The 26,351-nt window shown below is 35.6% G+C and overlaps 1 protein-coding gene across 1 annotated transcript; it reads left to right on the top strand.

Moving 5' to 3' along the window:
* The first annotated feature begins 1,279 nt into the window (after window positions 1-1,279).
* LOC106113992 (follistatin-A) lies at window positions 1,280-24,691 on the top strand. Its single transcript, XM_013307050.1, has 6 exons — window positions 1,280-1,535; window positions 13,496-13,687; window positions 17,640-17,849; window positions 23,384-23,599; window positions 23,714-23,950; window positions 24,032-24,691. The coding sequence occupies exons 1-6, from the start codon at window positions 1,280-1,282 to the stop codon at window positions 24,097-24,099; spliced, it is 1,179 nt and encodes a 392-aa protein (XP_013162504.1). The 3' UTR covers window positions 24,100-24,691.
* Window positions 24,692-26,351: the final 1,660 nt, after the last annotated feature.

Here is a 26,351-nt window from a genome sequence, read left to right as displayed (position 1 = left end):
TACTAGCTTTTGTCGATGGCTTCACACACCTTTATTTCTTTTTATCCTCGAATCTCTTAGAGTTTTTGTCATTTTGCTCCCTATATCAATAGGTTTTTCAATCTCATATTATTTTTTTAATACACAAGAGTTATTACAAAAATACGCAGTTGTTTGTGAAGTATATAAGTTGTTTTATTTATTATTAACATTTATATGAGAGCCTTTAAGTCATATTTTAAAGAATACGAGTAAGATATTTAGGACGTTTTTTAAGTATAAAAAATTGTAAAAATGATAATGCAATGAATATAAATGCGTACATTAACATTGAAAGATTAATTCGTTGGTTGTTTTTGAAACATTGTATTTATTAGGTGGAGTAAAAATGCATCAAAACATGATATAAATTCTTGTGTCTTTGGGAATTAATCCGTTTTCTCTATCAATAAATGTTATGCACATACGGAGTAAGGAAACAGTGAGAGTGTAACTCATTTATTGATTTATTACGTTAGCTTTTAACATTTATAATGCAGGGACAATAAAACTATCTGCTTCCTGCCGCCATGTGAACCACGGGTGCATGTTACATGTGCTTGAGGCTGTAATCAAGGCGGACTCTCCATTATTGCTGCTAATAATTGCTCCGCAGACAACTCGCGATTTTGAAATCGTTAGTCACTGGTAAAACGACGATTTCCTTTTGATAATTTCCTTTCCACTTTAAAGATATACTACTATATATAATATAAATGTTGACGAGACCATCAAGACTCATATAACATTTGATCCTACTTCACTTTATCGGATTTACTTAACGACGATCGGTTTTTACTGAAGCGGTTACCGAGCTTTTTTGTCGTATAATAAGCGCCCTTGAAAAGACTTCAACGCTTAACTGACGCAAAGTTCATTGATCCATTGGCAGCGATTTCAAGCTCGGTTAATGAGGCTAATTTAATGCTTGTAAGTGAATTTTAAAATTAATTAATTACAAAATTATTTCAATTGAATACAAAATATAATCGTTGCGTTGTTATTAGATTTTAGAATGAGGAGATGCAGTACTGTTGGGCTGCGTTGGAGATGCGCGATGAGTAGGGCGCGTTGCATTCCGCGGAGGCGGAAGGCCGCGGGAGGCGCGTGGCGCGGTCGTCGACACGGCGTGCGGCGCGGCGGCCACCACGCGCTGCAGCGCCATCCGCCACCGCCACTCCGCCGCTTGCAGTGTGGGCGCGCTGGGTGCGGTTCTCGGGCCAGGCTCAGTCCGCGCCAGCGCTCCGGTGGGGCAGGACCGATGGTGAGGGGCGGTACCGCGCGGGCAAAGGCGAGTGCGAGTGCGACGCGGACACGCGGCTGTACAGTCACCTGTTGCAGGCGGGGCGCGCACGTGCCGCGGCGCGCGGCCCGCGCCCGTCTTCGGCACCGGCACAGTGCCGCGGCGGCGGGCGGCGAGCGCACAGCGCCCGCGCCGGCATGCGACGCTAGCGCGAGCATGCGGCTGCCGCTACTGCCGCTCCTTGTGCTGCCCCTCGTCCTCCGCCCGGCGGCAGGTCAGTACACAAAATCATACATTTTCATACATCACCTTCTACAATAAACTCTTAAAAAAATCACGTTGAAATATTTTTTCGAAATTTTCAACAATTATTATTTCGTTATATTTAAAATTAGTATTTGCTTAATTTATTTAGTTTTATACGTTTTTATCCAAAACATTTACTTTTATGTATTTGAAAATTTATAAAGTGATAACAAATATTATAAGTGATAGTTTATTGAGCGCAATCAACAAATAAATCAGAAATATCACACTTCAAATTATCAAAGACATGAGGAACGAGCTGTAAATGGTCATAATTTGAGTAATAACACACTCGAGATAACGCGGCGAGACGGTTAATGAACACGTTATCATGGACCAAACAAATATCACTACTTGCTTAAATCGGTACTTGTTTACATGGCAATTAACAAAATGTTAGACAAATGTAATTACATGTTATGTGCAAACGACTTGTGATTTTTTTTTTAAATAAATGACATTAAAATTAGTATAATCAAACACGTATTTGGTAAAACTTATTTGAGTAATTAAAAATAAAATACCGAACTATAAATCAATTTGTTTCTACTAGGAGTTGTGTGAAAATTATTGTTAAGCTATATATTTGAAAATATATTCGTTAAATAATTTAATTTTAAACTTTTTGTAACTCTAAATAAAAATGTTTGGTAAACAGCAAAATTCGAATTAAAATTCCAGATAAGAAAACCGTTTTTTGTGTACATAATTATTGGTTCTCAGTTCTGGTTCGGTATCGCAATATTGTATTATTTTTCGTATAAGAAATAATTAAAATAATAATAATAAAAATACATTTTGGCTGTGGTATAGTAAAGAGCATTAAGATAACTCAATATACCATACATAATTATATAACCAGCTTGCCCCGCGATTTCGATTCGCGAAATTAAAAAAAAATACTATAATAAGTAGCCTATCCGCTATTTAAAACAGTAATTTATATCTGTGCCAATTATATCCAGATTTGTTAAGCCGTTTTTAAGTTACTTGCTTACAAATATCCATCCATACATTCATCTAAACTTTCGCATTTATTAAGCAGAAGGCAGATGTAAAAAAATTATTACTCCTGGCCACCCTATTAAACTGAAAGGCATCTTGTATGATATACATAGATATTTAAGTTACTCAAATATTTCTTTTCTAAAAAAACACTAACAAGTCAAGTCATTAAATGTAAAAATTTTAATTAATTGCCAATTAACCAGTTAACAAGATAGTAGAGATGGTTACAAAAGAAATATAATTCATCATAGACAATTTATTTTATTTATAAAATAACTGGTACAAGTTATTTTTTAATGATACGGTTGAATTTATTAAGAATTTTATAATTAACTTTTTAAAATTTCAATTATCATTGTTCATGGACTTATTTAAAAATGTTTAACATGCGTATGAAATATTTAATACAATCCTATTGTGGTTTGATTCTTTTCTATGTTTACTTTTAATTTAAAAGAAAACTCTATCCAAACTTTGTCACAATACTTGACAAGTTTAACATAAATGTTTTTGTAACAACTTTTATCCCTAAAACTCATTTAAAGTCGACTAGCTGTCCCCCGTGACTCCTTCCGCACGGAATTAAAAAAAAGATTAATCGCAGCGTTGTGGCTAGCAATGTTATGGCCTAAAACCTTCCTCTATAAATCTATCCAACATAAAAAGAATTTTTAAAATCGGACCAGTCGATTAGCGCGTTTAAACAAACAAACTATTCCGCTTTATAATATTAGTACAGCTAGATTTTATAAAAATTATTAAGTATAATAAATATTTAAATCTAGATATTTACTGTGATATGATTAAAATAATTATGAAGATTACGATTTAAAAAGGATATATCGTTTTTTTTTGTAATTCAAAGGATTATTTTTGTGCACATCACTATGTACTAAAATTCTTCTTCTTCGTGTTCTTCATTACTGAAGGTCGTGCTTGTCCTGGTACGCTTCAACGGCCGTGTCGACCAGCTGCGTCCACGCCGTCCTGTCTTCGGCTTGTCTCAGGGCAGTCGTGATATTAAGTCCCAATATAGCCTGCACTTGATCGGACCAGCAAGTAGGTGATCGACCCCGTGACCTTTTACCCTCTATCTTTCCGACCACAACCAATTTGTCTAGGTTGTCAGGGTTTCTCCGGGCAATATGTCCAAAGTATCCTAGGACTCGACGGTAGCATGTAGTGGCTAGCCTAAAGTAAATGTGTGTAATAACTCTACCTGAACTACAAAGTCCGTAAAATACGCGCGTAGAGTGGGTATAGGCTAAAACAAATATTGGGCGAAATTGCTCTTTTGTTTCAAGTAGCAAAAACACATTTGCAGTATTACTCGTAATTGATTGGTTATCGTCCATTGAACTCAATAGCGATTTATAAGTATGCTATAATATTCACGTACTAGTTATCGCCCGCGATTCCATCGGCGCAGAATTAAAATAAACTTAATTAGTGGTATATGTGCTTTTCCAGACTATGTTCTACGACCATGCCAAATTTCACCAAGATCCGTTGAGTCGTTCTGGAGATATCTTCTAACAAACATCCATCCATCCATCCATCTATATATCTAAATTTTTGCATTTATAATATTAGTAAGATTAGTAAGACAGATTCGGTATTTACGTATATTATTCTGTAAATTCAAAATCTTTGGACATATGCTTTAATTAAAGACCTTTGTAAAACTCTTAACGTTGGTTTCTGAAACCAAAATCCCTGTGTTAAATATATCGTCATCCTTCTCATTATCTTTGACAAAACAGAATGGACAATATGTTTTATATTCAAACTATAAGTATTCTCTCTACTATTTCGGCAAATTCAGTTGTTCAGTTGCTGGTTCGCCACGTTATAATATAAATAAAATGCACAGTCGAATTAATAACTGCTTTTTTAAAGTTGGTTTAAAAACGTACTAATTAAAAAAAATCTTATGCAACTCCTATCAAAGTAATTTCATTGAAAGAACATAAATATTACTTTTTAAAACACCTCTTCACATGTCGCAAATTGCAAAACTCGTTGCACACTTGACCGGGATTCATTTCGTTTAATAATTTTCAAACATCACTTCATAACATCGAAACTGTTTTTCAGCATTACTCTGTTACATGTCGATAAAAATAGTTGAATTGACTGAACGTAATGATTAGCGTTTAGCACCTAACAGTGTTCGTTTAATATCCACTTAACTCAATAAATTATTAGTCTGTCTGGAAAACATCCGCTTATAGACTAGAGCGTTTCTATCGGCCTTATAAATTACATATCTACATTCAAAATGCTTTTATAATCGCTCCAAGTCACTTGTGATAGTAACTATAGCAGTTCTAGAGAAAAGGGAATAAGTAAAAAGTCTTACTTTTAAATAAAAATTTCATCTAATTTTTTATCATATAAGGGTAAGTTTTGCATAAGATAGTCAAAAAAAGCAGATTTTACAACACCACTATCGATGGTTTTACTTAAAGCATCCGTTTAAAAGTTTTTTTTTAAATCAAACGAAATTTTTTTAAAAATATGTTCAAACCGATATGATAATGTGGGGCTCATACGTAAAGTACCCGTACCCTGAATACGTTATTTTTAGGTGCGGCCAAAGAAATATAGCCTGAAGAAATGAATGAATAAAATACATTATAAGCATGGAAACTTTATGCTTGAATTGTTCGTCCGCTTGCAACTCATTGCTTACGTGCGTATAAGAAACTAATTTTCGATTCAGGATATTTTATAGTCATTTCGGAGTCGCATCGGTCGCAGTTTCGGGCGGACGAAACGTATTTGCATGTGTAAATAAATATTAAAGAGCCGGGTCGGCTGGCCGGCGCGCCGATCATTCGCCAGGAACCGCCTATCAGACCACAATGCACCTGCGGGCTGGTGACGACCTCCGACTCAATCTATCGATATCGATAACCTTTAAGTAATTGTAATAGAGAATATGTTTCAGTAAATGTTACCAGGAATATTGGTAATATAGTCACACCATAAACGACCATTTAGTATCTGCCTCCGAGTTACGTGCGGTCGTTATGCGAATTGAGAAGCTCATTTTATAGCATTTCGAATTTAGCACGACGCATCGAGTCCGCATGTGTAAATTCTTAAACATATTTATGCATGTTTCAGCGCTTGAAATGTGTTGTTTAGTGGTTGCCGATATGCATATTACGTCGCCGCTAACGGGTTTATTACTTTGGAATGAACGCGGCCGTCTGCATGCCAAACAACGATTCCTGGTGATCGCCCCTTTGAATTATGCGCACGGGCACGCTTACGCGTTTGCATTCAATCGCCTCGCGAGATTTATGTTTGCCCCGCCCCGCCTGCACACACGCAAATAATTCTTTGAAAAATGAATGTCTATCACCGACTAGTAAATATTTTGTCTGTAACGATTTAACAAAGTGCCGACAGAATTACCTCTACGCTTATAATATAATTTATCGACGTTTTTATGTCGCAGTCTACAGTCACATCACTACTGACACTGTCGGGTTGCATCGGTCGGCACATTGACGACGCACTCGTTATTGTACGAATCGAAAAATTCTGTCTTAAACATAAATACGAGTCAATACTTATTGTTGTAAAATAAATGCTCATATTTTAGGGTTTTATTTAAATATGTGTACATTTATTTATACTTAACGATTTTATTTTACCAACTTTGTATTTATCAAAATCAAAATTGCTAAGAAAAAAATATATTCTTATTAAAACTCTAGTATTTATATCTAAATTAAAGGTTTTCTAAAAATAAAAAAGCATGACGACAAAACTGCGTACTTTTTCTACAAGAAATCTAGCGTCATTTGTACCTCACAAGAAATCATGTAATGATCTATATACCATTACTTTGTAGTCAACAGTAATAAATATTGATAAATTGACGTCTATCATAATGATTAAACAACTTATCATCGTCTATTGCAGTTCATTTATGATGGTTATTTTAGATTGTAGTTTTTGTTTTGTTTTGAAATTACTTGTTTGTTAATATCAGGTCAAGCATAAACAGATCGGCATCCACCGTAGCCTTGATATTTATATCATAACTCCAAAAAAAAAGACGATTTATATTTTTATGCACATGATTAAAAACTTATAAAAATAACAGTACTTCAATAGAATTAGAATTAAGTAAAGATTTTAGATAACTGGACTAGTTTGGTTTATACAAACGAATTGGTTGACACAATTTTACGTGTCAGAAGATTACGGGTCAGATGATAAGAGAGTTTGCACTGTTAGTGCAAACAACGTAACAATGGAATATGCATTTACTAAGCTATCACATACCATATTTCGACCACATCATCACTTAACATCAGGTGGAATCGTGGGCAAACACTGGCATGTACAAAATCCCTTAACGTAATACAACTGCTAAACTGAACTTTGTGATATTAACTCTTGGTATATCAAGAATATGTGAAACTCTTAGTAAATGCAGTGTAAGTAAATGTAGGCCGCAACCGCCTCGGGCGCTCCGGCGCGGCGTGGCGCTCGGCTGACTGATTAGGCCTGGTTCAGAGTCGTGGATGTTGAATTCAAATGTTGCATTGTTCCATGACAAATTGAACAATGAATTACGGCGTGTCTGACATTACGTAGGCGATATCAGACCACTCGACTCGATCCAGTTTCATGATTTATCTTAAATATTTTGTCTTTGCTAATATTAAAACTATAATTACTGCTGATCGGAATAACTGGCAACTTTTCTCATATTTGAAGATATTTTTTTGTTTGTTTTTAAGGACAATTTATTAACCCTTTTTACATATTCTTCAGTCTATGCATGACCATAACTCATCAATCGTCTTTACCAACTTTCTTCCACAAGTCTGATAATTCTGGATACGAAGTTATATCGGTGATGTGTTCGAATTTGTTATCCAACTCAATGAAAGTTTCATTCAATGTTTAAAGATTTCGTGAAATGATTGACGAGCATTTCTTGGCTCGCGTCATTTCGCGGAATTTTAATTCAGGAAAAATTTTCCGAGTTTCCGTTTTTTAAATGAGACTCGATACATCGGCTGCACATCCGTGTGTACAATTAAATATAACATTTAGCGGTGAAGTCTCGAAGAAAGCGTTGGCAAACAATCAGGAATTCTCACGGCCGTGCCTCGATTCCCGTCGGTTTCGGAGTATCATACCATATCTACGGAGTGACAGTGCGTATCATCTTGCTGTCAAAATATTTCATCTTTTTGACTGTTATATTAGCAGTCACTGAATGCTTTGATATATGTATCATTAGCTGTCGTCGGCGAGTCCGTACGCGCGGAATTAAAAAATAAATTCTTTATTAGTAGCATATGTTTTCTTCCATAGTATATTCTACCACTATGCCGAATTTCAGCGAGATCCATGCAGCCGTTCTAGAGATATTTTCAAACACACATCCATTCATCCAAACATTCGCATTTATAATATTAGTAAGAAGTAAGATAAGATTACACACAAAGGAGAAACACCCTTAGTTTTAAAAAGATACAATGACCACAATAAAGTATAATACGACAAAAAATATTAATTTATTAATAAATAAAACATTTTTCTTCATAATTATAATAAGTAAAGATTTTTTTGCCCAGATTATTATTTTACTTTAAAACTCTTTTACTTTATGTTTGTAATGTTAATTTTTTCCCTAGTCAAAATAAAATTTGAAAGCGAACAAGAAATTATTCAGTAACCAGACAAGTTATTTCAATAATCAAACGGCTAGACGGAGGGTTATCACATTATGCAAAATATACTTCTGCCCCAGACACCTGCTTAAATCTGTCCTTCAGAAACGAAAACTAGGTCGACCGAAGGCTGCCAGACAATCACAATTTTAAATTAGGGACCCTAACTTTCGTCGAGACGAATAATGCATCTTATTATAACAGCCCTCGATGTCTAGAGTCGGCTCGTCTAGAAACAATTTAAATGGATTTAGTAATTGTAACTACAATCTATTGACAAATATACAACGTACGGAGCTGAGAAAGTATATGTTTGAATTATGTTAAAGACACTTCCAGGACACAGTATAAAGTATAATGCGATGGATTTTAGTATGAAAAGTATTCAACTCGTATAGACGATTTAAGCTATATTTGATAATCACTTCCAGTGTAAAGCGTCGCGTGAGATAAACTGTCACGGATCAAAACAAGCGGTGGATATAATTAACAGCGACGTACTAGAAGCGATGTCTATTCTAGTGTCATTCATATAGTCACAAATATCGAGAGTGGGTGACATGAATTAAGTGGCCACGAGTCTATTTGCGTCCCGGCGATGTGACGACTTGTTTGTTTTTCTCGATCGCTTCGAATATATTCGCTAATCTGTTGTACACTCGAACAATAGAGCGACTCATTTACATTGCAAATTAAATTGACGACTGTTCAGGCATGTTCAACGATTGTTACCGCCGAAGAGATCGGCCGAACAACTGTTTCGTTCATTAGGAAGTTTCTAAACCATTATATAATACATATATTTTATTTTGTTTTTTTTACAAGCTTGCAATAGTTCAGATGTATCAGAGTGAGTTAAGTCGGAATTTATCCGATAGGTGAAAGGCCTTACCGATAGTTCTTAGACTATTAATAAGCTATATTATATTATTTTTAGTTCTCGTGTTTACAAATTGACAAATTGTAGTTGACCCTTTTCATACTAACGAATTAATCTTGCTATTTTTATTTTTTAGTTGTTTATTGTAGATTAGAAACACCGAATTTATTATTTGGAAGAAAATGTTTTTGTTTTTTAAACAGGGTAATTCTTTTACTTGTGTTTCTTTTTAATTTATTGATGATTAAAGTAAACAACTAAAATGTTAGATTCGGAGAAACTCTTTGGTCGTTGGCTTATGAGAAAATTTACGTATTTTATCTTTTTTTCTATAATAGCATTTTAATAAAAGTCTACTTTCCAAAATACTTTTTATTGCAAACATATATTACCTTTTATACAAAACGAATAAATCTTCAGATCTTTAATCGCGAAATAGAAAATGTAAAAAAAAGTCAACAACCGAGGCGCTAGCGCAGTGTGACTTTTTGTAAGTAATAAAAATACCTGAAAATGTTTTCGCCGCCAAATGTTTGTTCCGGACACAATGTTCGTTACTACGCCGCTCCGATGATTTACTGTCTTTTAGTTTTTGCGTCTTCATGCCAGACGATGTTTACAATGAATTCCAACTGAATACTAATAGAATAATGGTTTGGAAAACTGATTGTGAAATCTAATTTCGCAGGTTTTAATCCTTCATTGCATTAATGGAAAATATGTCGCATAAGCTTAAGCGTTTGAACGTATAGTACTCAGTAACAAACATAGAAACTTTTAATAAGAAAATAATAATATTTATTTTGTTATGATTTTTATTTAATGTAAATCTTAACAGCTCTATACGTTCAATGATAGAATATATGTAAGTAAGTTTCTATAAAGCAATTTAAACTAATTTTAAACAAATGTACATAAGTGCAGGTCAATATGCCTTGTGTCGGGGCAATCGATATTACACAAGTTATTGCGCTCGGCGCCATATTCTTGACGCCTACAATCGTTTACAATTTATAACAATCGTCATATAAATGGAGCGCCAGTTGAACAATATTTTGCTCTAGAATTCAAAGCCGATTTCCTTGTAAAAATGCACAACGTTGAAGCCACCCACGGAAATAACTTTGGAGAGTTGGCAATGCCATTCGCTAGTGCCCGGATCCGCGTTCGCCAAATAGTGGCGCCAAAACTGACAGATCTGACGGCCTCCGATTATAATTATTTATAAAGATAAGATACGCGCCACGTCCGGCCGCGAGTCAACGGCCGCTCGACGCCGCAATCCGCCGCAAAAATCATTATTCTGTTTCATTTGCATTTTTACCGGCGATCACCGATACGTGTACTTTAACAACGTAATGTAACGCACACGTGCCCTCATGATCGATGACTGAATGTAAAAAAAATCTATTTGAATCGTCGTACGCGTCTGTCCTCTAACCGAAAATAAAGCTGTTAGGCGAATGGTCTATTCCAATACAAAACACTTATCATTCTTTTAAATTTATACCTGCTGATGTTTACTCGCGCGGTGGATTATACGTTCGCATGTAACAATAATAAAAATGTCGTAAACATTTTTTTTTCCATCCGACAATTTATTTGATTTGCCAGAGATACTTTTAAAACGGTTTTTGGTCGTAATAAAAATACGATGTTATTTCATCGGTCGATTGCAACGTCTAAACTTTGAGACAGTCTGAGGAGATTGTAAGTCAATGAGGAGAGCACATGGTGAAAATAAAAGGCGCGTGTTGTACATTCGATCGGATTTCCTTGTAGGGCTGTGTGGTGTGTGTGTGGGGAGGGACAAGGGGGGAGGGGGTCGGGTGCGCCGGCGCGGGCGCGGCGTGCATAGTGTCTGTGGAGCGTCTAGCGCGCCGTGACTCACCTCTCGGCTCGGCTCTCGGAATCCGGCCGGCTGCGAGCGGCGGCGGCCCTCGATCCGACGCTATCGAGCCATCTGCCTTTAATATGCTCAGTTTGAAACGTCGATTGTATGTACTTTTATCATCGCAGAAAGTCTAAGTGCTTTCGCTGCGCACGCGGTTTTATTTTATTATCAAATATGAATAAAAATACAAATATATTGCCACATACCTATCCCAATGCTCTTAAGCCGTTTTCAATGTTATCGATTATAATAGTTTTACGACTCTATATGACCATCTCTTATTTTTCCACCATTAAATAAAGTAAAAGAAAATGTTGATAAGTCTTATATCGTAACAACGCTTTTAATACATTTTTATAAATAAAAGTTATGTAGTCCGAAAGAAATGGTAAAAAGCCGTTACCGCATTAACAAATAATTCAGTCCGGCTTTTGAACATTTTTTTGTAAGGAACCGGTATTTGTTACTACGTCATTAAAAGATTCATTTCCTTACAACAGAATGCTTTGTTGCAGAGTAAACTAAATGCACATCTTGCAGTTATATTGCAGTAATTGTGATATGTCATACAATTTTATAAGACCACAAAAAGTTAATTTATTATTTTCTTTCATGTTGAACAAACGTTAATTTATTTCTTCTATTACATTACATAACATGTATAGTACGACAAACTTCTCTGGTCTACCAAAAAATTAACTAAAGTAGTCGAAATATCTTGTGTGTTATCAGAGGTTTTTCATATTTTCAGAAGGTTTTTCATATTTTCTGTCAGATTTACCGGGTCAAATTATATTTGTGATACTATACTTTTTAACTCTTTATTTGATCATCATAAAACATTTATCAAATTCTATTCTAAGATATTTTTATTAAGAATTAAAGAATTTATGAGTCGTTGGATAAACGAAATATTTTTAACGCAACTGGTTTTTTTGCATAACTAATGTCTCCACGTGTAGCGTAATTCAGGGAGCCTTTTATATCATATCCGGGATTGTGATAGATGTTTTCCGCTGTCTAATAAATAATAAAAAAATAAATAAATAAAAAACTCGATTATAAGTAGAGTGCAAATTACAAATATGAAGGTATATAAAATTTAAATCGTGTTTTCAGGAAAGAAATACTATTTGTCATCATGCGTGTTAAATTAGACTTTCTATGTAACAAGTTATTGATTACGTTATTAGGTTTTTAGTGCAGTTTCTATATCAATAAATGGTTTTTTCATGTAGTAATTTTTTAAACTGCAAAAAGTGACAAACGGACAAGCGATCTCTTGAATTAGCCAATATAGCGAAGTCACCGTTGCCTCATAGATATCTACATTTGCAGATGTTTTGCCTTTAATCGCCATCTAGTAGTAAATATAGGTTGATACCTTTTTTAAATAGTAATTTGTCTGGTTCATTCATTGATAAAATATACATTGGCCAGACATATCCGACGGTAATGCATACCAGTTCCCAAGGAGAACAAGGACAAGTGACTGTTGCTTTGTTTACGGAAATTTCACATTACGAAACTACGCAGATAATGGCTAGTAGTAAGTACTAAAATGTCTACATCCATACAAATGGATGCGGACATTTTGGTCTATTGTTATCTTACTATAATAAATGCAAAAGTTTAGATGGATAGATGTTTTCTAGAAGGTATCTCCAGAACGGCTCAATGAATCTCGATGAAATTTGGCATAGATGTAAAACATAGCCTGAAAGAACACATAGGGCACTAATTAAATTTGTTTTTGTTTTAATTTCTCGCGAACGGAGTCGCGGGCAACAGATAGTCAATAAACAAATGCGAATCGCCGAGGAGCAATTAAAACAGCAGTGAATTAGTGTCATAGTATAGTAATCTCAAACTCTACATTAAGGGAGATCCTTAGTGCTTTTTAACTTTGTCGCAGTTGTTGATTTCTTTATTCTACATAGTTGATTTGAGTTGATTGGTCTTGACGTTGCTACTAGCACTTATCATTTATAGATACATATATCAAAGTTCTCAGCATTTCTCCCGCGTGACCGCCGCGGGCGCAGCGATTAGAGCCCGCCGTAACTTAGGTCTCGAGTTCGAATTACACTTAGTCATTATTTCTACAATTCCCAGATATTATTAGTAACACACTTGTCTGCTTCGTGGTCAAGATATTAACTCTGCAAGATTTTTCTAAGTTTACTTACTCAGTGGTTATACACGTGAATGGTAGATGTTTTTAGTCATTTTGTAAACATGTATATTTTTTGATAAATATATTATCTTCTTTTATGTAGCCAATAATTGACCACAGTTCTATTCAATCTTCATTTGGTGTTTCTCCGAGTTGTATATATTGTTTAAATAACTTAGTATCCGATATACGATACAAAGTGGGGGAATTTAATTCTTTGACTGTATTTAAGCTAAGAGATTAATGTTTGTGTTTTGTGCAGCCGGGATCTGCTGGTCGGGGATGGAGCGTGGTGGGCGCTGCAGCTCGGTGGCGGCGCTACGCGTGGGCCGCGCGGAGTGCTGCGCCGGCGCCGCGCGAGCGCCCGCCGCCTGGAGCCCGCGCGACCTCGACAGCGGACAGATATTTTTCTACAAGGCGCTCTCTGGTGGCGTGCCTTGCACCGCATGCGATGGTAAGAATTTATCCTTTATCTAATCTTCGCCTCTTATATAATATTATTATAGTTAGAACTATCAACAGTCAGTACGTCCAGCCGTAACTAACTATAAATGTGTATACTAGCAGTCCGCCCCAGCTTCGCATGGGTAACGGAGTGTAACTACATTTTTTTATTTATATCAAGCTGATTATACTCCATAGTGGTTATGATTTGCATAAAACTTATTGAATCTTAACCCTAACATTTAAGTCGTTACGTTTATTACTTAAAATTGGACGCGAATCCCCAGGTTTTTATTAACTTTATTGTGGTACATCTGTATACGTAGGGAAGAGACTGTTTTTATTACATACTATCGATCGCACGCGATTTCGTTTGCACAGAATTTAATAAGTAGCATATAATATTATCTCGTGCATCAGCTCAGCTACATTTCCGTCTAAATAAAAAATCTCATAAAAATCGGTAAAGCCGTTCCAGAGATAACCCGGAGCAAACTTGGCCTTGCGGACAGATAGACACAGACAAAAATTTTAAAAATTGGTTAGGGATCGTGAGCTGCTGTTCGCAGAACTGATAGTTAATTTCAATGATATTGTCTTAATTCTTACTATTTTGTCCGACCAGGCTTCAATCGCAGCGGTACGATTGTGCCAGCTCGTTTATTAAATTATAAGGAAAGGAACTATGGGATTGACATGTCCGATAAGGAAAAAAAAAGATTAAAAAAGTTTTTCGTTTCCTCCGTAGACGTATCATGTGTACATATATGTTTTTTTTATATTATTATACATATAGACACACCAATTTTATTAATATGTATAGGTTGTATAGATAAAAGAGACAATAGACGATCATTTGGTATTGCTTCTGTTGTAAATGGGGCGGCGGTGCATCGGCCGATAGGACGCGGCGCCGTATTAAAGTGGTCGGCTCATTCATTCATTCATACGTCATCATTCATACATTCACGACGTCGCTATTGTTGCGAGCGAGTGACTAACGACACACATAATATACGTTCACAGTTTGCTTTTTAGAAAAAGGCATAGTATATCTACAGACAGATACATTCGATGAATGTTTGTGCCCTCTGAAACTAACATCTTGTTATGTGCATCATGTGTACCTTGCAAAGATTTAACACTAATTTGTTGAGACAATAACAATTTATTTCCCTTGAAGTATGAGATAGTATCTGACTCTTGATGAGCGTCGGTGGCTCAGTGGTCAAGAACTTGACTTGCAATCAGCAGGTCCTGGGTTCGAATCCCGCCATGTACCAATGTGTTTTTCGATTTCCGATTTACATATGTACATCTATCCTGCGTTCGTAGGCTCCGAGCCCCTCGATGGGGATGTATAGTGAGCTGATGATGATGGTGATGATGATGATCTCATTCTTCTCCTTATGATTCTTGTGATATTATGATATTTGTCTAGCTTATAGAAGTTTCTCTCTAACCCCAGTTTCTTGCTTATCCTGTATCGCTTATCCAGGTTTGACTGTTAAAATATTATTTTTATATACTTCTTTAAATTTTATTTTTTTGTTTATTTAAAGCTTAGATAAATTTCCTTTTTTTGTTTAAGAAAATAGTTAAATATATTTTCAATTATTATTCATCTTACTTCCTACTAATATTATAAATGGAGAGATTAGATGGATAGATGTTTGTTTGAAGATATCTCCAGATCAGCTTAACGGATTTTGATAAAATTTTGCACACATGAAGAACATAGTCTGTTAGAACACATAGACTACTTATTTAGTTTTTTACTGCGAGATCGGAATCGCGGGCGTCAGCTAGTACTTTATATTGCTAAAGCCGTATGTAGAATTAGTAAATATTTCGGATAATCTCTTTATTTCATATTCATTAAAATCTCGTCTTCAATCGGAAAGTCGATGGTCGGATTACATTAACAATACAGGTGATACGACGGCGCACAGACTACTTCGGAATTACACGTTCATCAACTGAACGTATAGACGAATTCAATGGAAATAAGAAATTATATTTATACGTGTCACTGACTATGTCATTTACTGAAATATTTTCTTTCTGTGCATCCTCTCCTCCGTCGATTAAAGGTAGGCAACGCATATGCAATTGCGTATGTCTATGGGCAACGGTCGCTTTCAGCGATTTCAGGTGACCGCTAGCTCGTTTGCCACCTTATGATATAAAAAAAAATTACTGTCTATGGATTTGTTAAGGAACGGATGATATATAAATGTCTGTTGTGATAACAGCTTTGTGAAGGTAAAATTTGTTTAGATATGTTTGTTATACTAAACTGATATAAAAACGGCTAAACACTCACGTATATTCGTCCGGTGGCACTACGCGAAATAATACCAGTACCACTCATCCTGATGAAGGGCCCCCGATAGGCTCGAAACTAGTCGGTGCCGCCACCGGACGAATATACGTGAGTGTTTAGCCGTGTTTATATATCAGTTTAGTATAATGTCTCACGAAAGTTTGAATAATTTAATGTTTGTTATAATTTTTATTTCTTATTAATAAAGATGAAAACAATTGTATTTTATATGTTTAGAAATAAACCTTAAAACAAAATGAAGATGATGATTACGAACACATAGTCTTAATAGAGCGGCTGATATGTAAATTGCTCATACTTAATCTACACTAATGGTCGCACTTAGTGACCACTTAACAACATAAAAAACAAATGCAACCGTTTTTCAAAATCGGACTATTTACACACGTCGATTGAGGAACGCGCGATTTAGAATTTTGACCACATTCCTATTATTGTCTACGATAGATTTAATGTGATTGTGATTCCAAATGTCAGACACAGAGAAATCTGGAACCACCAAAATATATTATAGTATAATATTAATATTAACCTTATAAATTAAACAAGCCGCCCACACTAAAATAATACATGAGGCTGCAGTTATCTTGAATCTCCTTACCATCTATCATAGTCGATTCTAATCGTTTTGCATTTAAATATGTCACCGTCACATTTTGAACTTCGTCATTTTTTCAATCTCATCTAAAGAGGCATCTCAACTATTGATAATTTTACTTTGCGTGCCGGAGGATTATTTTAGTCCCCTTTCCCCACTTCTTTCTCTTATAACAAAAGAATCGGAAGTGGAAGTAGTTTTTCTGGAAAGTTTTTCTAAAGTAGAGGATACATGGGAACGGAAAATATTTTCTTTAGTGCATCCCTTCCTCCATCGATTAAAGATAGGCAACGCATATGCAATTGCTTATGTCTATGCACGCTCGTTTGCCACCTTATGATATAAAAAAAAGTCAAATTAAACTTAATACTGTTAGGTTCCCCACAATGTTTCGAAGTAATAACTTAAAAATAAATTAATTAAATAATTGTTAGTAAAAATGCGTACATTTCACTAATTATCTGACAGTTTATAAAATGTTTAATCCAATCATAAATTGACCAAGTTCGTAATTTCTCGGTGTCGTGCTTTATTCAATATATTTAATTTCAATATAGACAGGATATTTATCTATGTGTGAGTAAAGAATTATATTACACATAAACAACACTCATATGTAAATAAGAAAAAGCAGAAGTGTCGATCTGGTTTAACTGCCTACACAAAAAAAATGGCTAATATTTTTTGTCTACATTATTTGCCACTAGAATTTTTTTACAGCAATAAATTTAATATCCGGTTATTCGGGCTGATAACGTAAGTGTATTTCGTGCTTAAGATGTAAAAAAAATATTTTTTAAAGTAAACAACCGTAATTTACACGCATTTCTTTCATATTAAATGAATTCTCAATGACAAAGTATGGGCTATACTTGAAAAATTTATAAATAAAATATGGTAGAGAATGAGAATGTTGGACTTCAGTCAAACCGTTTAGGCTCTTTGTAAACTACTGCAGAGATATATTTTCATATGTTGATTGTAATATCGTAGTAGTATCAATGTTATTGCTTACAGAATCATGCTCTGGAGTGAGATGCGGCGCGGGCCGGCGGTGTGCGGTGCGCGGGGGACGCGCGCGGTGCGTGTGCGCGGCCGCGTGCCGGCGGGCGGGTCCCGTCTGCGGCACGGACGGCCGCACGTACCGCTCGCTATGCCGCCTGCGCCGTCGCGCCTGCCGCCGCCCCGCTAAACATCTCGCCCTCGACTATCCCGGACCCTGTCAAGGTAAAACAAACTAAATTAAAAGAATCAGTTTAAGGCAAACCAACACACTAAGTATCGATGACTTAGGGGTTAAGCACTTGACTTTTAATCGGCAGGACCTAGCCATGTACCATTGTGTTTTTCGATTTAGATATGTACAGCCGATATTCTTACGGTGACAGAAAACATCATGATGCAACATTCATATATCTACGATGAAATTTATAGTGTGTGAAGTCAACCCGCTCTGGACCAGCGTAGTTGTCTAGTGAACCCTGACAGGGCTCCGATTCCTTCAGTAGGAAGTTGATGTGTATAACTACATCGCAAAAGAGAACACTGCAATACACAGTTCATGTGTGCTGAAAAATATTTGGTAATTAAGAGATTGCCAGTAATTGAATAATGTAATCCGTGAAGCTTAACGAAAAGCGTGAAGAATTGAATCGATAACCTAATATTATTCTGCAGAATTCTATCGTAATATTGACAAGCAATCAACGGATTAACAATAGTATTAATTATCTGCTCACAATATTTGAATATTAACTTTGTAAAATTTTTATAACTGGCCATGATTATTAAATCTTTCTTAATTTGTCATTATTATAGCCTTGATAAACCAGATTTTAAGAATAAATTTTTTACTTTTTAAAGTTACAATATCATTTTATAATCTTTGTATTTGATGAGAGCATTCAACAGTGACAATTGGATCTGTAAATCTTACTATCTTACTAATATTATAAATGCGAATGATTGGATGGATGGATGGATATTTGTTAGAAAGTAACTCCAAAATAGCGGGATGTAGCTTGCTGAAAATTGGCATATATGTAGAACAAAGTCTGAAAGGACACATAGGTTACTATTGATTTAATTTTTTAAGTATTTAGTTTTGCGGAGGAAGTCGCGGGCAACAGCTAGTATTTAATAAGTTTCAATTGTCGATAATTTTCTTTATATCGAAACATGTAATTAAATCACGGCTTTAATTAATTTAGATCGAAAACATTTCAAAGTACAAATTATGAAGGCGTGAACTAAAGCTTGCTTTAAGTTTAAATAATAATTTCATCGTCAACGTTTACTAATGCGGTCTTTACAAACTTGATTATTAATTATAATGTCATGCCGACATGGTAATGGCTACATACAACTGTCTGGTTGGTAACAACGCGCCAAACGGCTGTTCCCCGACGCTAAACCTCGCCTAGCAACTAATATACAATGTAACAAATATCCTTATAATGTTACAAGTAAACTAAGTCTTTTAGTCATCCTTTAAATTATCTTACAATCCCGATGCTTTTTCTCAAACTAATCTTTGGTTAGACATCCTTTAATCTGGTTAGAATTGATTTGGCAAATTTTATTTAACTAAATTGTGTTAATATACATGAGAATGTTTCACATTAAGATTTTCTACATCTATTGCGTGTGCTTATTATTTAAATGTGTGTCTAGATTTTAACTAGAGAAACGTGTTTAAAAGGTAGTTATTTACCTGTTTGATTTCAAATGTGATAGTAGTAGGTGTTAACCACTAATAATTCTAAATTGAAAACTAAAATGTAATGCATCTTATCTTGTGGTAAAAATTTAATTTATGCTCACAAGATTGCAATAAAAATATCACATGAATTCAGTAGTACCTAAGTAATGGTAAAAAGATTGCAACGCTGCGCGCGCGCACATCGGCTTTAGTGAGTGTCGCACGCAGTCGTCCACGCGACAGCGGCGCCGCCCTCCCGTCTCGGACGTTTATTTTACAAAAACCTCCACGAAGGTTGATTAATTCCGAGTAACGTTCCAATCTACCAACCGGCTATGAATAAGTATGCAAGCATTGGACAAAAAAGAGGATCCTGTATCGCATGGGTAGCTGCAAGCTTACGCGGCAATTCAATTGTAATATGATTCAAATTTTGAGCAATATTTACTGTTTATAAATATGATAAGCCCTTATCTTGCAGTGATTTTGGAATAAAACGTAGGCCCTGAGGAATATTTTCGTAATTTTCAAAGTAACTGGCCGTCTCTAGCATTAAAGCAAGAGAAACAAACTTACTTTTTGACATTAACAATAACTTATGGAAAATTTCAAAAAGTTAGTTTACTGATAGCGCAAAATAAAGCGGTAAATCCGCAATAAGCCATCTCTTATCACAAAATTAAGCTTGCAATGACTAACAAAATTCTTCGTTAAATCTGTTTACAAATGTCGCTAAATCTAGAAAATTCCAAAGTCAAATTGCTTTTGTTTTTCGTCGACCTTACCTTCATGTTATTGGCGCTTTAATCAGCAATAATCTATATTCTATATATAATATATAAAAATCAATTGCTGTTCGTTAGTCTCGTTAAAACTCGAGAACTGCTGAAGGGATTTATCTTACCTTGTTCTTGAAATGTTCGTGATGGTCTAGGGATAAATTCGTATAATTGGTAGGAACTAATTATTTTTTTTTACATTCCACGCGGACAGAATCGCGGGCGACAGCTAGTGCTTGATATTTAATATTCAATGTTCTATTTTAATAAGTTTGCGTATAAAAAGCTTGCATCTATATTGGCATCAGTGGTCAGTGGCTTATTACGATGCAGGCAACGTATAGCGGATACGCTTCGGGGTGCACGCATGTGAATGGTTCCCCTACTTCTTATCTCGCACAAACTCGAATAAGTGAATCAAGTAGCATGAATAAACGCGAATAGCTCGCTTAAGTGAGAGTCCTTTGAAAATATATCATTATCGAGTTTTTATGGTAGTATTTTTATTTTACGCTACTATACACTGAACTACGTCCTGCTTTTTTTCTATTTATACGTAATTCTATGTCAGAGTTCTGAGGTAACTGATTACAGTATATAAATTATAGGTGGTACAACCTGTTTTCTTTGTAAGAATTATTTTACGTTTTTCAATAAATTTTTTGTTAATCTTACTTAGTTAAGAGCGTCGGTGGCTCAGGAGATAAGCACTTGACTTGTAATCTGCAGGTCTAATTCCGCCATGTACCAATCTGTTTTTCGATTTCCGATTAACATATGTACATTTATCCGACATTCTTACGGTGAAGGAAAACATCGTGATGCAACCTGCACATATCTGAGAAGAAATTGACTGGTGTGCCAGCGTGGTTGACTATGGCCTAGTCACCCCTAACTTAGGGTAGGCTCCGTGCCCTTCGCTGGGGACGTATAGTGAGCTAATGATGATGAATCTTACTTGGTTATGCATTTTGAAATTAATTCATAATATAAATTATTGTAACCTTACCAATATATTAAATGTGAATGTTTGGATAGATGAATAGATGTTTGTTTGAAGGTATCTTTATAACGGTTGCATGGATCTCGCTAAAATTTGACATTGATAAATAACATAGTCTTTTAAAAACATAGGCTACTAATTAAGGTTTTTTTGATTCCGCGCGAACGAAGTTGGGGTTGCCAGCTAGTCGTTAGTATAAATAGTTATAATAATAAATTAATTGAAATTTACTGTTCTTAAGTACTGGAATAATTGAAAAACTTGAAGTAGGTAAAATTACATGCGTGTTTGTTGTTTGCTATTAATTGATTCTTTACGTCATTTCATGAATATTTATAATCGTATGTGTATTTAAATAGATACATTGCGGTGGAAACTTGACACCGGCAGACAGATTCCGAGGCAACATTGTACAGCAGTGACGGATATCGACTTCCGTCTGTCTGTTTGTAACATGCCTTTTGTCATTTATTTCCACCTTTGATCGTTCTTTCAAACAGAACCACATAGCTTCTGAAATGTAAATATTAAAATCATTTTTCATTGTAGTTATGTACAAGAATTTTATTTCTGAGTTCATGCTTTCGTTTTTGATTTTTTGTTTTATAAACATTGCAAACATATTAATCATTTACTAATTCAGGATTTGTTTGTAGATGTGATATAATGACTTTCATAGATATGCCAGTAAAAAAGTCTACTAATTTGTCTTCTCTATCTGACAACTAGCTGTCGCTCGCGACTCCGTCAGCGTTGCAAAAAAAACTTAATTAGTAGCATATGTGTTCTTCCAGACTATGTTCTACATCTATGACAAATAGAAAGATCCATAATGCCGTTTTGGAGATACCTTCAAACAAACATCCATCAAAACATTCGCATTTATAATAATAGTAAGATTAAATAATATTAGTGTCGTATGAATTCTAGGAATTTTCGTACGTAAAGGAAGTTAATAGTTTAAGCATTAGACCAAACAATCCGTCCTAAATATAGTTCTTTAAATTTGAGAAGCATTATGTTTGCATTTCTATAATTAGTTTGGGAACAATCTGCACCGTGCGCTTGCCAAATGCCTCAGTTAATGCAAGCTATTATGCATATTCGTGGAAACGTGGTTCCGTTAAATCGACCAGCATTGCCAAAAAGGTTGACGTAACTATCGCTGTATATATTTATTAGGAAAATCTGGGCTTGATTATTCAACTTTTGGCTTATATCCAGAGCTATACCTGTGCGCTCGCAACAGCAACATGCAAATTGGCTGACCCTTAAAATATCCCGGCCGATGCAAATTTGAGGTGAACGTTGGTCGTTATTTCAGTTTGTCTTATCTTAGAAATAACCGGTAAAGCCTATTAGCCTAGTTATAGATTCAAAACAACTTACGATACTCGTTTTTAATTAGCGCCAATAAATATTATAACTTGTTTTACCTGACAAGTTAACTAAAGAAGTTCATTATAATTTTATTCTATAGAAAAAAAGCATAACTAAGTTACTATTAACGCATTATTACCACAGATATCTAAAATAGACTTTTTAACCCTATTGAAGTCACGTCAGATAGAAAATCGATATTCGCTTTTCAATGTCTAAACGAATTTAATTGCATCAAAGAGGAAACTAGGATTATTAGATCTGTGGTCATACATAGATAAATAGAGTTGGCAAAGACAAAAAGAATTTGTACATCAAATGCATATTATCCTTTATAGTCTTGTCTAAATATTATTAGACTTTTAACGAAGTATTTCGAAAGAAAATGAAAAGGCAATGTTAACTTTAAAGCAGTAATATTTTGTCGGTGTATATTTCAGTGTTGTCACAGGAGCAATAAACCGCAACGCGATACAGCTAGGCCCAAGGAAAGCGGTACTAAGTACTATCCAGTCTCGTCCGCTTGTTCTATAGATTTCTACTTCGTCTAGTAACTACATCATGTTATTACGTTTCTTAGTTGAATTTCTTAGTAAATTACATCTGTGCAAGTATGATATAATTTCGGTTTTATTGAAATTTCGAATTTACTAATTGAAGGTAGAAGGAAAAATATATTTGTAAGTGTTTTAACGTTATCTTCCAATAATTCCAAGTACGTTTAAAAGAGGGATTGTTTCATGAAAATAGTCTATCGTATGCGTAGTCTCATAAGTATTCCGTACTTTGTAACTGCGGTGAGTCTCCACTGCTATGACACGTGTCTAAATTTACAATAACATTACGTATTATTTGATGAGGAATGTATTAAAATGATAACGTATATTTGTCCATGTAGTGGGTACGTGTGAGGGCGTGCGGTGCGGCGGCGACAAGCGGTGCGTACTGGACGCAGAGCTCGGCGCGCATTGTGCGCGGTGCGGCGCGTGCAACACGGCCGGCGCGCCTGTCTGCGCGGTCGACGGCCGCACCTACGCCGGTGCCTGCGCACTGCGCCGCGCCGCATGCGAGCGAGGCCGCGCACTGCCGCTAGCTTACAGGGGATCTTGTATAGGTAGGCTAAAGCTCTTAAATATAAGAGAAGAACTTCAAAAGACGATAGTGATGGACGAATTATTATTGGGCGTTGTTTGAGATTACTGTGGCAAGTATAGTGTTGTGTTTGCAGCGAACGCGACTTGCGCGTCAATCAGGTGCGGCAGTGGACAGCGGTGCGTGTCGGGGGGCGCGAGCGGCGCGCGCTGCGTGTCGTGCGGGGCGTGCGGTGCGGGCGGCGGGGCGGGAGGGACGCGGCGCACGCTTTGCGGCACGGACAAGCGCACCTACCCCTCCTGGTGCCGGCTGCAGCGCGCCGCATGTCACGCCGGCACTGTCGTCGACACACTGCATCGCGGACCCTGCAAAAGTAACTAAAATCTTTGATAAAACTTTGGTTTATAATGATAAATGAAAACATTACCTAAATAGATGTTTTTTCCTTTTCTAGGCAACAGAAATATAACGGACAATAGTGTGACTAACGAGAGGCACGGAGGGGACATAGACGCGGCGTGAGCTGCATCCTCTCTTACTTATCTAGTAGACATAGCACAGCGCGTCCTGTGGCCTCAGCGCCGGCTCAAGGCGGCAGTAGCCGGAGTGTTATAGTGCTGTACAAACTTTATGGCGGCTCGCAAAATCACATCTTTGTCTATCAAGAAACAGCCCTCTTGAGAGTTTTATAGGCCCTAGCAGAAAAGCGCTATCACAACCACGAGTCACCATAAAGTTTGAATCTTGTAATACTTAATAAGTCTGATACCAGTTAAAGCCAGTTTAAATACCTTTAGGAGCTAATACTTACAGTACGAATTTCATTGAATAGGAACTAGAGAGCTTGCAGATTAAACGTCATATGGTCAAAAATGTCAATCTCAATGCTATGTAGAAATATAACAAATGTCAAAACTGAAGCACTTTTTTCGAATTTTGTAGATAAATAATTCTATAGTTTTTAATAATTAACACTTACATTATAAAATTTGAGCACCAAATTGTACTTAATGTTTAGTTAAGATAGGACAGTAGTTAGCGCAATGTTCGTACTCTGACTTACTGATTGTTTCCTTCTCCTCGATGTCAGCGCACACGACTTGGATGAAATGAATAACACTTTCATCAGACTGATATATATTTTTTTTAATTAATAAACTCGATTAGTACTTTAAGATTAGTAATTTTATCTCACGAAATGTGTTTTTAACGCTTATGCAATATTTATTATTAAGTTATGAAATATGAAGATTTAGTGCAATAATGTTATTGAAAATTGTGTGAAATTTATGTTTACGTGTTTTTGTTTTGTTTATTTTTTTGTAAAAATTATCGTGGAATCACAAATATCATGGATATCATTCGGATTTGTCTAGAATGTTAAAATACTTTTTTTCAGTATTATGTCTATATAAGATTTTAGAATATTTTTTTTTATTTTCGAACATTTTTACATTGAAAATTAGGTGATTTTATAGACTGTTGATAAAAAGTAATTTATTGTTATTTTTAAATTATTTCCAAAATGTTTCCAAGAATTTATTTGTAGGAATGTAGCGTGCGCGTTGCCGGTGTGGTGCGGTGCGGTCGCCGATGTGTTTATTTGTAGGGAAGTAGAGTGTGCGGTGCGGCACCGGTGTTGCGTCGTGCGGTGCCGTGCCAGTGTTGCGCGGTGCGGTGCCCGTGTTGCGCGGTGCGGTGCCGGTTTGCGCGGTGCGGTGCCCGTGTTGCGCGATGCGGTGCCCGTGTTGCGCGGTGCGGTGCCGGTGTTGCGCGGTGCGGTGCGGTCGCGATGTGTTTATAGACGTCCTGCTTAGCTTTAAATAGTTTAAATTTGGTTACTTCGACTCCATTAAGTCCTATCGCCTATGTAAATTGTAGTTCGTTATTGAATAATGTTTCATTGTTTATCCATGTGGTGAAAATTTACGTACTTTAACATATAATGTCTTTTAGATTGTAAAAAAATGTACGTTTTATTATTTGATTCCAAAGATATCTCAGAATTATACTCAAGTATCTTAAAATTAGCTGCTCATATGTTGCGGGAATGTTTGGATTATTTTGTTGTCTAAATTGTGTGTCGAATTGGCATTATGTAACGTACTTATTTAAATGAATGATTTATTTCTCAAATACGTAGACCTAACCTTAATCTATAAATCAGTCAATTACTTTTTTAAAGTATTAATAAATTGTATAAATGGCTTATAATTTTTGTATAGCTCTGTTTTGTTTTAACAGTAACAGCTAACTTTGAAATTCCTTCGAATGTTTACCATTTTCATTATTAAAAAATAATCATAACGCATTAAAATTGTTACTTTGAATCTTGTATTTTATATTTTCAATTACCTTATGTCATGATTTTGTTCCGAGACAAATAAATTGTTGGTAAAAAAGTTGTGTCGAAATTTACATTGTTATTTGTAACTTCAATGAAATTGACAATTAGATAAATGACTGTCAAGATTTATGTATTTGAAGATGTAGTCAAATTTACGCATTCTATGTATTACTTGTAGCTATCTATTGTTATGTAAACAACTACTGAATTGTTGTAGTGAAACTACTAATTTGTTGTAGTTAAAACTCTTTGCGAACATTAAAAATTATTTGAAAAATATGTCTTGTTTCTTTGATTTTTCCTTACTCGACTCCGTCCGCGCAGAATTGAAAAAAAGAACTTAACAAGCCTATGTGTTCTTCCAGACTACGTTCTACATCTATGCCAATTTTCAGTGCGATCCATACAGCCCGTTCCCGAGATACGT

This window comes from Papilio xuthus, unplaced genomic scaffold (assembly GCF_000836235.2).
Source record: "Papilio xuthus unplaced genomic scaffold, Pxut_1.1 DF828142.1, whole genome shotgun sequence".
Taxonomy (NCBI): Eukaryota; Metazoa; Arthropoda; class Insecta; order Lepidoptera; family Papilionidae; genus Papilio; species Papilio xuthus.
Note: the sequence above shows the minus strand (reverse complement) of the source record. Positions and strands in the feature narration are given on the sequence as shown.

Coding starts and splice junctions, on each gene's coding strand:
- LOC106113992 (XM_013307050.1), top strand. CDS start 1,280: ATGGTGAGGGGCGGTACCGCGCGGGCAAAGGCGAGTGCGAGTGCGACG. Junction 1,536..13,495: donor CGTCCTCCGCCCGGCGGCAG/GTCAGTACACAA, acceptor TGTTTTGTGCAG/CCGGGATCTGCTGGTCGGGG. Junction 23,951..24,031: donor GCATCGCGGACCCTGCAAAA/GTAACTAAAATC, acceptor TTCCTTTTCTAG/GCAACAGAAATATAACGGAC.